The sequence below is a fragment of the Astatotilapia calliptera genome, chromosome 23 (genome assembly GCF_964374335.1).
Source record: "Astatotilapia calliptera chromosome 23, fAstCal68.1, whole genome shotgun sequence".
NCBI lineage: Eukaryota > Metazoa > Chordata > Actinopteri > Cichliformes > Cichlidae > Astatotilapia > Astatotilapia calliptera.
Window position 1 is genome coordinate 14058120 of NC_137443.1, and position 13288 is coordinate 14071407.

General features: G+C 40.2%; 2 protein-coding genes and 2 non-coding genes across 5 annotated transcripts in view; 3 read left to right on the forward strand and 1 right to left on the reverse strand.

The window, feature by feature from the left end:
* The first annotated feature begins 189 nt into the window (after positions 1–189).
* On the forward strand, positions 190–261 carry trnap-cgg (transfer RNA proline (anticodon CGG)). Its single transcript has one exon. It is a non-coding gene; the product is annotated as a tRNA-Pro (tRNA).
* A 193-nt stretch (positions 262–454) lies between these two features.
* On the forward strand, positions 455–2960 carry LOC113016724 (uncharacterized). Its single transcript, XM_026159783.2, has 4 exons — positions 455–1356; positions 1632–2124; positions 2374–2478; positions 2562–2960. The coding sequence occupies exons 2-4, from the start codon at positions 1781–1783 to the stop codon at positions 2605–2607; spliced, it is 495 nt and encodes a 164-aa protein (XP_026015568.1). The 5' UTR covers positions 455–1356; positions 1632–1780; the 3' UTR covers positions 2608–2960.
* trnap-ugg (transfer RNA proline (anticodon UGG)) lies at positions 899–970 on the forward strand. The gene has a single exon. It is a non-coding gene; the product is annotated as a tRNA-Pro (tRNA).
* Positions 2961–8794: 5834 nt separating the features above from the next.
* The window catches only part of rab6ba (RAB6B, member RAS oncogene family a), a 75559-nt gene continuing 71065 nt past the window's right edge, over positions 8795–13288 (reverse strand). For both annotated transcript variants that reach the window (XM_026159780.2, XM_026159781.2), the window contains exon 8: positions 8795–9179. In XM_026159780.2, coding sequence (XP_026015565.1) covers positions 9115–9179 — 65 coding nt within the window. In that variant the 3' untranslated portion in view covers positions 8795–9114. The remainder of the gene's footprint in view (positions 9180–13288) is intronic.

The following is a 13288-nucleotide window of genomic DNA, read 5'->3' on the forward strand; positions in this document are numbered from 1 at the left end:
GAGCACAGGAAGCAGCTTGTTTAAAATACTCAAAACAGACCTGTTATCCACACGCCTAGCTATGAAAGTTCGTATTTGGAAATTCCCTGTTGCCTGTAACGATTTTTTAACAAATATTATCATAATATAGGTCATCTTGTTGGCTTCTTAGGAGATTAAAGGATATTGTCAGACATTCTATGAACACGTGGCTCGTTGGTCTAGGGGTATGATTCTCGCTTCGGGTGCGAGAGGTCCCGGGTTCAAATCCCGGACGAGCCCAATTTTTGTACCGTTAAGGACTGTTGACATATTTACTTCAAACATCTGCAGTGAATTTTTGTGGAGTCTACGTAAGTGGTCAGCACTGCTACCAGTTTTCAAGCTAATGCGCGTTTTCACTTCTGAATTGGCTTGTGGTTGTGTTCTGGTGTTCTGGGAATCCGTCCCACCACACTAAAAACTCTACCCGTTGTTTCTGCGCATGCGCCACGCGTGCGCAAAAACACAAACCCCAAATTGACTTCATTTTTTTAGGCCAATGTGAATATTTGTTATGGTTATGATTAGGGTTATGGTTACGGTTTGTCAGAAGTCACTTTCAAATTATCGTACGTATAGGACGATTTGCCAAAGTAGGACGGTCTCAGAACCGGTGATTTATATGCTGTGCCAGTCACGGTAGAAACCAAGAAAATAGTGTAGGGTCCCTACTCTTTGTGGTCAGTTGTATTTTTGGAAGGAAAAATATTTCTTACGTCGATTCCGTCCAAACAGTTTTCAGGAATTTGCTGTCATCGGTTAGTCCTTATATTGAGGTTGCGATTATATTCTCTTATAGCGATGCGATGATTGTTGATTAAGTACATTCATGGATGTGTTAACATATAAAAACGCTACCACGGGATTCCCTGCAACTGGCTCGTTGGTCTAGGGGTATGATTCTCGCTTTGGGTGCGAGAGGTCCCGGGTTCAAATCCCGGACGAGCCCTCCTTTTCTATTTTTCCTAAAGGATATCAACCCTTTTCAATTTATCTTGAAACATAAGGATGTTTTTAATGTTAAAGCTAACTAGATTACTTTTTCTGTTTGACTACACCCGCCTTCCATTGCGTCATTTCCCCGTTTCTCCACCTGCCTGTTGTCAAACACTGAACAAAGAGCGTCCCAGCCGCTCTGCTTCCCCAGCTGTTATGCTGGGTGGGTATGGGGCCGTGAGAAAGAGAAAGAGCTAGAGACGTTTCTGTTCCGCCCCCACAAACCCAACAGACACTCCTAACAGGAGGCAGACGAGCCGGCTTTCTGACACCATTTACTGCAGAGAGGCTGAGCTGTGCAGCCAAAGACGGACAATAAATTACACGCAAAGGCCAGCTGTAAGTACACTCTTTATTATTATTATTGAAACATTTTTCTTTCAAATCAGCATAAGATAGTAGATGGTAGTGTATTTTGGTATATTGCTGTCCTTTCTAATCAGCTCCATTGTCTGGAATAGAACATCAATAATCCTACAATAATCCAGATTAACCTTTATTTAAATATTAAATTATTAGATCTTAATTGGACATCTTAACTACAAATGTAACTTAAATTTGATGCAGCAATGCTTCTAATAGCTAATAAAAATGTTTTTTTTTTAATGTATTAGAGAGTCACTTTGGTGAGCTTGGGACCTGCAGGAGCCATCATCTTCACCATTGTTTCTAAACACCGGACTTGCAGAAAGCCTTTTCACACCCATTCAAAATTTAGATTTTGTAGAAAAATCATTCATTCCACAAGTTGTCGGGGTTGACCATGGTTCTCTGTGAGGATGGCGAATGTAGCGTCTGCCTGTTGCCCTACTCCCGGGTGGAGAGGATCCCCCGGGTGCTCCACTGCAGGCACACCTTCTGCGATTCGTGTCTGGAGAGGATGTCAACGGAGAGGAACGGTCTGCTCACCGTGGGCTGCCCTTTGTGTCGCCGGGTGACCTGCATAGGCCGAGGTCGAGGTCTTCGAGAAGCTCTGTGGGTCAACAGCAAGCTGTGGGACCAGATACCGGAGGATGTGGACGTAAGAGAAGAAGAGGAAGAGGAGGACGGAGAGAAGCAAACAGCTGCACAGGAGAGGATAGAAGATAAACAGTTACAAGGAGAATGGTGGGTTTATCATTTTGAGTCTTTAAACATTACAACGTGGAAGTTGAGGACTGTAAATGTTTTAAATGGCAGAAAATGAGAACAAAACCTCTTTGGAGGGAGTGCTGAATATAAAATTCCTGTCATACCGAGTCATTTACACATTAGTGCCGAGCAGTCCATTTGTCCACACAGCTTCTCATTAGCGCCTCGGCTCTACAGCATTCTTCCCAAAGCCCAGTCTGACACGAGAGTCTTTTCTCTTTTCAGCATTTCCTCGAGATCCGCCAGAGCGAAGCTCAAACTGCCCACGTTCTTCAGGAGGTTCAGCCTGACGAAGCAACACCAGGAGAGAATCGTGTCTGGCAGCAATGTGTACGTCCTGAGTTTGTAGCTTTTATTTACAGATTATTAGTAAAAATGATCACTTAAATTTTTCTGTTTGTTTAATCTTAAAGGGAAATGAAATCCTGGCGCAGACTTTCAACAGAAGAGACTTTTTAAAAATACGAAAACTGACAAGTGGCCGCTCTCAGGAAGAGAAGACACAACTTTGAAGGGAAGCTGTGGTCGCTGGGGGAGGAGGATTCATTTGTGATCCTGTCAGGACACGGTTTTGTCCTCAGCCAAAGGTGCTCCGTCTCCCCATTATTTATTCTAGGATTAATTCTCCCAGCCGTTGCTGTGGGATTTAGTTCAGCTGTCCCAGAGCGGCTAACACCCGTAGACCTAGACCCCCTCAGAACAGATGGTCCCCTCTCCATTTCAGCTCCTGAATAGCCATCATAACTTATTGTTTTCTGTATTTATGATAGCTAGTATACATGAAGTATTTAATAAAACTATTTTTGAAACAAGTTTCCATTGGGTTTTATTGACATCTGAAAGAATCATGAGCTTTCCTCCTTTACCGCATGCACCATTTATGACACATGAAGTATTTAAGTGAGTGAAGAAAGTGAAGCCAGGAGGGGATTTCTGAATATAATTTCTGTGGAGAAGACGCACAACAAAAACCTGCCACAAAAGACTCATTCAACCACGAAAGTGGATTATAAAACTCCATTCACCGAGCATCTGGCACATATTCCACGTTCAATGATATCTGCAAACTGGATCATCACTTTCTTTTTGTTCCACCTTATGTGCACGTTAAACCCGCCCGACATATTTTAAAGAAGATACGTTGAGAGGACTATGATGTGTTTGTTGTCTCAGTCACATTAAGGTCAGTGCTGTTTGGATGGAGCTGAAAATCTGTTAGTTGTCACACTGGTTTGGACTCAACTGTTAGCCTGCACACTCTTAGTCATGTATTGGCAGGCGGTGTGTTATTCTGCCTTTAGATACCATATTCCCACGTTTAAGTGTTAAATGACTGCCAAACAGGAAGCTGCTTCCAAGTTCAAAACAAGCTGGCAGCCACGGGGGCGGGCTGGACGGGAATGTATCAGGAAGGCAGCAACAAACAAACACGCACACGCATGATTGTGTATATGGGAAAGAACCAGTTTCAGTTTTGCAATGTATTTACTGGCTCTCAGTGCAGGCCTGATGGTGGTAATACCCAAGATTAAAGCTGAACAGAACAGGAAACAACTCCCAGATTGTCTCAGCAGTGGTGGGATAATGTAGATAACTGACTTCAGTTAGATTTGGAATGCTAAAATATAAAATTACACTTTTCCTGGAGGATAATTTAGGCCTAGCATCAGAATTAAATACTGTGGTAAATTACACCAACCTAAAAACTGAAGGCCCGCGTAAGCACCTGCAGGTTTCTTTGGTCAGACTGATTAATGAGGCAGTTATTTACCCCGGAGCCGCAAAAATATTTTCAGCTCCAGCGGGGAAACTTTGCAACAACGTCATGGTGTAAGATCATTTCCTCAGTACTGCATTGCAAACAATAGTACATTCCTGTTTGAGTATCTGAATTCACACAAACACTCGCAGTACAGAATAATACGTCTGGGATTAATTAAACAAATTAAAGATCAACTTTCATTCTTGTGATTGAAACACTACGTTATTACCTGCACAGGTGGCCTAGAAAGAGTCACCATTTAGTTTCTGTTTTACAGCTGGAAACAGCAATGAAATCAGCAAACCGTCATGAGTAGAAACTGGAGATAATCGTTATTGAGTCAAAGTAGAAACCATGCATGCCACGACACGTGTGATAACTTGACACAATAATTCCTTATTGTGACCTACACAATGAGAGAGTGCACATAACAGCAAGCTTAAAGTCATGACAGTACAGCAGTTTTAGCATTATCCAATCATCTCAGGGTTTTTATTGCGTCCCATATTTTTTTGTGTTGTAGTTTTCAAAAGGTTAAAATTTAAGACAGACACCTTTTGAAAGTCTGGCTTTTATCCAGTGTGTATAAAGGAAACCTTTGATATTTTGTGTTAGTAATACAAAAAGAAGTTTTTAATTTACTGTATCATTGCTTTTTTAGGCTGCCAACAAAGACTTAAACTAAGATTTTTTATTTTTTTTTATTTTTTTTTAGGTAGGTGGGACTGGATCTGGGTTGGAAATGCTCTGACCGTTTACAGATTGTTTTACAGCAGCTCTACGTCCTTGTTTCAAGAACGATGACAGCCATGTCCATCTTTTATATAGTCTTTGTTTTTTCTCTGGCTAAGTACAAATGGCCAAAACTGTCAAATTAAAATTATATAAAGAAATACATAAATGACCTATTAAAAATATAAAATTAAAATAACGAAATATAGTATAAAGATACAATCAGGTAGCAATTATTTAAAATATATATAAATACATTGTATTTGCAATTATATTTTTTAATTAATCTTATTTTCAGCCGTTTATAAAGTTCATGAGCGCAGTGATTCAAGTAGAGAGGCTCAGATCTCCTTCTCCCCGACCACTTCCTTCAGCTCCTCTGGGATATTATCTCCAGTGTAGGCCTACCTGGGGCCTCTTCCAGTAAGACATACCTGAAAGCTCCCACCTGGGAGGCACCCCCACACAAATCTTATTAAAATGTTTTATTTATTTCATTTATTTTGGATTTTTACAGCTTTGGTCCTCCAAAGCTAAGGAAGAAAGAAACGAAGAAGTAAAGTTTATTTAAGAAAAGTCCCGTGCATGACTTTGGTAATAAGACATCTTTATTAATCATTTGGAGAGACATGCTAGATTTCTGTACAGTGTGAATGGAAAGCCAGAGCACAGGGCTTCCCCCCCCACATCCTCAAACACACAACGCCTCCCCCAACAAGACATCTGCTGCATCACTTGGTCCATTTCAGGAGAAATGTTAACAGGAAACAACGAAACAAAGGTGGACTTTTATATCGAAGGGGAATAAATACGAGTGTGTGAGTGTGTAATGATCAATCATTTTGCTGTGATTTGAAACATAAATACCTCCCTCCTCACGAGGCAGCAACACAAAGAGAGTAAACATTACAAGACTTTCATTTTGAGGGATTCAAACTTAAAATCCAACCTGCAAAACAGTATGTTCCAGTCCAGATCTCCCATCATATTTGACCAATCCCGTCTCTCACTAGTCTTATTATTTGGCTCATTATGTGGGTTAGAAAGGTTCACTAGCTTTCACCAGAGTGCTCCCCCATTTATTTTTTTGTGTGGTTTTTTTTTGTGTGAACGTGAACAATTCCTACATGTTTGATTCTACTCTAAGACACAGTAAATATTATTATTTTTTAACCATGTTTCTAAAACATCAACATCGTCACTCTAAATCTAAAACATGTTCTTAAAAAGTGCAGGAAAGATTTCACCTCAAAGACAAGTCAAAGTAGTGTTCTGACTGACTTCACAACCGCCACGTAATCCTACGACTCTGGACATTTTTAAGAGCCGTTTGCAACCTTGCATCATACAAACGGCAGCAGTCAGTTTAGGTGCTAGTATGAGGATCCACTGGTGTCAAAATTACATTTGTACGGCTGCTGTCTATGTGGCCAAAACATGCCCGAAAAGTCGCCCTGCTCGTTTTACCGGATTTGAAAAAAACTGGCCGCGTTTTTTAAACTTTCATGTCTGTTCACAAAAACAAGAGACAAGCAGAGCAGCACTTAAAAAAGACGAGAGCCTCATCCAATATAGGATTTATACTTATTACAAGGGATAAAATAAATAGAAAGACACATGACGTCATGGCATCATCTGGAGCAGAGTCAGTCCCAGACTAGTGGGTGTTTTTGCCCAACAGCAGCAGATCTCTGCTGACCCACCTCGGCTGCAGGGTGGGCATCAGACACGTGTGCCTCTAAGTACAGGGCATTCATTGCTGGTTATGATTTTTCCATTCCTTTATATGACGATAAAACTCGAAACTTGAAACCTGCACTGCAGCCACAGGCGTGTAAAGGAGCACCAACTGTTGGGTGCTTTCAAAGCAGAAAAATTAAAAGAGATCTCCAGACAAAAGCTAGGGATCCTTCATCCAGGGAAAACTTGTGACTTTTTCTTCGTCTGCACAGACACCTAGTTGACCGAAGGGCTCTCGCTCAGTCGGCTGTGCCTGAACTGAATTAAATACTAAGTGAGTCTGAGCTTTTAGGGAAGAGCATTTTGACATGTAACACAGTAAAATCTTTTAAAAAGCCAGCTCTGTAGCATAAATGATGGAAAAATAATGATCAGGTGAGGTTATAGAACTTCAGCAGACTTTTGGCACTGAATAATCATCAGTTGACTTTGCTCTAGACTTTGATCAAAAAAACAAATGAAAGAGACGCAACCTCACCTCATCACTGGACTATGGATTATCTTATATTAGTTTAAGAGACAGTCTGACTGCATCTTTATTTTACGAGAAGCCAGAGTCAACGTCTGTCCATGGTTGGTTTTTCACCATCATACCGACAGCAGTTTTTACGTCGCTTCACAGTCACAGAATCACTGCAATCATTTGCCTCAAGATTCTGTTGGAAGCCTGTTTGCACTGCATGCATTGCAAACACAGCTGACAAATGCTTAGTGTGTCTTTGTGTGAACATAATTATGGCACAAATGGATCCTCATACTACAAACATAAAAAACAACAACAACAACAACAACAAAAAAACTCATCTCAGTGGGAACACGAAACGACAGTTTCTATGACAATCAGAAATGTCTTTGAATTAAGTGACTGTACATTTACCATGAAGCTTCTCATAACTTCATATTAACCTGAAAGGTCTACATGTGCAAATTAGTCTATTGTCAGGAATGAAACTGATTTACAATGTTAAAGGTCGGTTTGAACACAGAACCGGTCATCAGGGAACTTTAGCCTGTCCTCTGTGACCCAAGGCGAGGGCTTTGATCCTCCGTTGCTCGCTTACAGTAAGTACACTGTATGTGCATCATAATCACAAACACCAAGATACCACACAATGCAACAGCAGCTGACAGGTGAAAACAGTGACCCCGAAGTTGCCGTAATGTGGCGAGGATGATGCGACTTGTCAGTGGCCCTCTATGTGACTGCATTCTAACGTTGCCGATGCAGAAAGCACACGTTTACACCCACACACACGCACGCACACACACACGACAAAAACATATCCTCTAGTCAAGTATACAAATCCAGTTCGTAAACAAACAGACAGAAAAAAAAAGACTTGGACTAGTCGTCATCCGAGTGCATTGAGTCACGGGTGTAATGTTACCATTTACATATTCAAACTTGTGTACATGGGTAAACAGTACCTATGCTTAAAAACTAGGCATGCATTAGATACTCGAGAAGTTAACTTTGTCCTGTAATGACTCAAACACCAAGTTATGGATCCCACCTGAGTTATGGGCAGAAGGGAAGTTGGAAAATAAAGGTCTATTAGGAGTTACACAAGTTTTCAGTGGTTACAGTTTGGGGGATTTCTGCATTTGCCCATAACAGCAGTGGCATCCATAAAAATATATCCAAGCCTACCGTCTCTTGTCCAGCTCTCACACACAGAGCTTGTTGGGTCATTCCATAAAAAACAAAAAAGAAAACAAAGAAAAAGAAAAACAACAAAAAAATAAATCAACAAAATCTTAAAAAGTTCCCACCTGGCTCCCTCAGAGTCAGCACGTTGTGTATGTACAGTAACTTCAAGATATTTACTGAAGTCATGCAGAGTTCTACCTTCAGACTATGAATATTTTCAGGCTTACATAGGCTGACATGTTTAACCCATTTCACAGAACATAACAACACCAATGTTGTTTCATAAGCCACATTCAAGCGTGTTATCACAGGAGGACTCACAACAAGAAGATCAAAATGTAAGTCACATTTCAGATGCTATAACCTATTTGGATCAGCCACATATCTCACTTTTTTTTTTTTTTTTAAATTTCTCCACTGAATTACTAGAAATACCAATGATATTTCTGTCACTCTACAGATCCTATCATGTTGACAGCCTAACACTGATTTGCTTTTTTTCATCTCCTGAACTTTTATAACAGACAGAAATCAGTAAGGTGAAATAAAAAAATGTACTTTAGGGGTCTGTAACTCAGAAAATATTCATAGTATGTGTTAAACACTAATGCTATTGTAACACTTAACTAACACTTAAACACTAATGTTATTCTACACTTAAAAGAAAAAAGCAGAGGGGGCCAGGTGGGAGGCATCGACTGATTTTTATGGAATGACTCTTTTCCGGAGAGATTTCCCTGAATACAAAAATAGAAAAGAAACTGGGGAAACTCTTTAAAAAATGTACACATAAAGCAACTTGGTGTTCTCTCCTCCACAAACATCCTTTTTTAGCAAGTTGTAGGATTTTTCTTTTCTTTTTTTTTTTTTTTTTTAAACTTGGCAGTTTTGTTAATAAAACCAGGCTACTTTCGAACCAAACCCACACACTGCTCACTCCAACCGATGACCAGTCGTCAGGTGAGGAGGCCAGATTCGCAACGTGCAAAGTCAACTGCGGTTAACCAATAGGAAGCAACAAAACAAGCATGTGGTGTAAATGATGTTTTCTTTTTTTCCCCCTCAGGATGGATGCAGAGCATTAACAGGAACAGCCGCCCTCAGTGGTCGGGGGCTCCTGCGGTTTGTCCAACTTGATGTCAATCACTGAAGAAGAAGATTAAGGAACCTTTGGGAACATGAAGACCTAAAGAGGAAAAGCCTGCATTACCAGTGTCCACCACTAGATGCTGCTGTTTTTTTGCATTTAGCTTTCAATCAACAATTCTTACTGAACATGTTCTTCATGAGTCAACAATAATAACAATAACAATAATAACGATTAAAAATTATAAAAAAATTTTTATTTTCATTGTCCTCCAAAAAAGACAATGAAAATGTTTATTTTCATTGTCATAAATGTCAAAAACTAGAAACTTTCAGCTTTATTTTGATTAGATTTTGATGTGGACAATATTGTTTCAGCTTTCATTTTCAGCTTTTATATATATATATATATATATATATATATATATATATATATATATATATATATATATATTTTTTTTTTTTTTTTTTTTTTTTTTACTAAGATGCTTGTTCACGCCTTGTTTTAGCTTCAAGTTTTGTTTCAATTAACCTACAAATGAGGTTTGGATGCATTTTATCCAAAAATCGTTCCACAAGACACCTAAAGAAAATTTTATGCAACACGAAGAATTACCTTTTAACCAAGCAAAAGGCAAACTATGTGACTGTGTTACTCAGTGTCAAAGAATCGGTAAAGAATTTGACTCGCTCTTGGACGGGCAGACCTGTCATGGTGTTACGGTGAACCTTGAGATTTGACAAACGTGTTTTGTTCATGAGGCTGGCATTACCCAGCTCATCGAGGAAACCTCTCGTCTATTGTTAGCAGCTGAAAATGGAAGCTGATGCACAAAGGCGTGTTAATGAGTAGCTTCTGTAAGTCAGAATGATTTTTCCCACAATGCCGGTGAGCTGTTATTGTCTATTTCCCGGTCAGTATGAGCTCTTTTGTCTTATGGAGGCAAAAGTAAACCATGACTGAGTGCTTCTGTATGATGACCTACTGATAAATGCAGCAGCAGCAGCCTCCTACTTACTAATTACTGTTCTGCTGAACATGATGCATGTGTAAGAAGGAGGCCTGAAAAACTGTGACCTATATACTCCATGCAGGTGATTTAAGAAACAATCCCAGTGTGGCTGACAGATACCAGTCCAAACTGCTCCAGGCAGCAGTTCAGGTGTGTATATTTTTATATTTAATGGTTGCATGTCATTATGTGTCACTTCAAGGACGGCAGTTAAATGCAACATATACAGGAACGTTCCCCTTTGGATTGGATCCCATCTGGAAACTGAGGCTGCCAACATCTCCAAACCAAATGAGCCCCATCAAACTGGAATATTTTAGCTGCCTGAAAAGCTAGTGTGCATGTTTTAGCAGTGGTTAATGAGGCACTGGTAAACTGTTTCCTAACCGCTCATCCAACCCAGAGTCACCAGTGAGCCTGGAACCCAGGTGGGGACACATCTGTCCCTAAAGCATACTGAAAAATTTAGCTGGGATTGGTCAAAGCAGCTCCAAATATCTGTTTAACAGCTTAAAATCAGATTGAAATATACCAGCTTTGTAGGAAATGTTCACATTACTTTCTACTTCTGTTGTACTATATTGCTGTTAAATATAGTGCTGATGTTGTTTATATATAGGCAGTAAATACTGTCTATCATGGAGAATTTGGAAAAATAAAAGCGGTAAAATTCTGCAGCCTCCTCGATGTGGAATCAGCTGCAAATTCACCTAAATCTTAAAGAGTTGCTGTTGCTGGCGACATGGAGACAGTTACTCTAAACTTAAATCCATGAATGAAAGCTATTGTCTGTTCTACAATTTTTTTGAAGTTTTTATGGTTTTTGGTAAATTTTCACAGCCTGCTTATCCGCTAGAACAACACAGATTAAGTGGCCGAGGGAATCAAACCCGAGCCCTTGTGACCTTCTGGCACAAAGGTCGCCAGCTCAGTGAGCCACACCTGTGCTCCACACCGAGCAACAGTGACAAACAATGAAAACTGAACTGAAACCAACAAAGCCACTCTGGAAACTGGGAATAAACTCAAGTTAAAGGACAAAAAACAAATAAAAATAAAAACTATAATAATCCTGGTCTGATGCGATTTCTTTTTTCCTTCCTCTCTCTCTTACAAACATGGATGACCCCAGCACTCGATCTGGGTCAAGAACCTTTTTCACTCTCCCCATCTGCAGCGCCGCAGCGGTAATGAGGCGCTGTGATTAGACAGGAAGCTGTTCTCAGGAAGAGAGCAGAAGGCTGCACTGCACAGGTGACATCCAGCATAAATCAGCACGACCTGTCTGGCCCCAATTTAAAACCAGCCATTAAAGGCAACAAGGGACAAACTGTTCAAAGAAATCCACAAAGCTAAAGCTCATTCTGCTCACTCAGTATTTGATTTGATTTGTTTCATTCCCTTTTACCATTTGAGTCAGCAAATTGTTATTTATATGTCATCTCTTCCGTTCCAATTATGGATACTCAGATTAAATATTTACAAAGTTTGACCCTGAATTAACTTTCATTTCAGTTTTCTCCAGGATGTAAAAAAATAAAAGAAGCATGTACAGGATTACCAATTAAAGCTAATGAAGGCAAGCTTTAGAAAGCCTTCCACCCCCAACAAGTTACACAGACACAAAGTTACACTAGATTGCAGTTTCACTAAGGGCTCGATTCATACACGAACAATACAAACGTCTCTGTCAGTAGAACTAATTCACTTTATAGATATGGTTAGCCAAGAAAAAAAAAAGTAGTACTTGTGCATTTCATCTGCTGGTGTTGACTGGTCTACAGTGACTGAGCAGCCATCCATCAGGAGACTTAAGAGCACTGCATGCTTCCATCTGTCAATGAGCTTAATGGGGATGCCAATTTCCTCTCCCAGCACCTGCCCACAGTGCCAGGACTACTGCAGAACCCCACAAAGAACACAGGAGACGATGACAAACACCCACAAACATGGATGAGCTAAAGGTTGCTATCAAAGCAATCTGGGCTTGAGTGACACTTCAGCAGAGTCCCAACCGAGTTCTGAGCATGTACTTTAGGATACTTTTCAGAAGTTGGACATTTCTGTATGTAAATCTATCGGGGTGGCTTTAGTTCTGGAGGTAGAGCAGGTCATCTACTAATCCGAAGATTTGTGTTTCAATTCTTGGGTGCTCCAGTCCCAAAAGCTGCTGATGTATTCATCGGAGAGTGAGCGTTAGATAGAAAGCACTCAGATGTAGAAAAAAAGTGCTCGTGTGAATAAGACATGCTGTGTCATCCTTCTAATGTCTCTGGCTTCAAACACTAAGTAAGTAAGGATTATTTGGAGCAGTGACTCATGCAAAGCACCTTTTATAAGAATCCAAAACTAAAAATCTGAAGTTGGAGATGAACCACTTTAATATGAAGACAAATATCCAACTGTAATAAAAGCAGTTTCCACACGTGTATCCTGGTCTCAGCCTATCTGCGCCCTTCTCCCGGTGAGATTAATAACATTCACAATGCAATAACAGAGGAGTTGCTCCATTAAGTGACAGTGTCAGCAGAGCCACAAAGCTGCTGTCATCACCTGTCATCCATCACCGCACCACCTCACTCCGCTCGCACCCTACATCCATAATGCTTCATTAAAACAGGAAACATGGCTGCAATAAAGAAATGATCCAAGGACCTCAGAGTGCTGTTAGCTTACCGAATCTATTAGATAGTTTATAACACCAGAACAACTCTTAGTAAAAACTAAACTGGGTTCGACTAGCGAGGCCTGAGAGACACCAAATGCAAACCTCTGAGGCATTTCCTGTTTTATCATCTTTTTTGACCATATTTTATATAATAAACATACTTTTCTAGGAAGCTACATCCATCTTTTATATACAGTCATAGTGTGTTTTCCAAAGTACAGCTTTTACTAAGCAGCTCCCTGTGCAGCATAAACTCATTATAAAAGTGTTTACTGTGGTCCCAGAGCGAAGGTGCTGCAGGCCTGATTTCTTTTTGAATTCACGACTTGCCCTCTGCTGGCCATTGAAAAGAGTGCAGTTCTGCAGGATTTCTGCACTGGCCTCACCATTCATCCCATGACAACCAGTCAAGACAACAATACCAGGGCTCTTATTATGAAAGTTCAGTTTCTACTGCTGTTAGCTAGCATAGCAGACATGACGGTAAA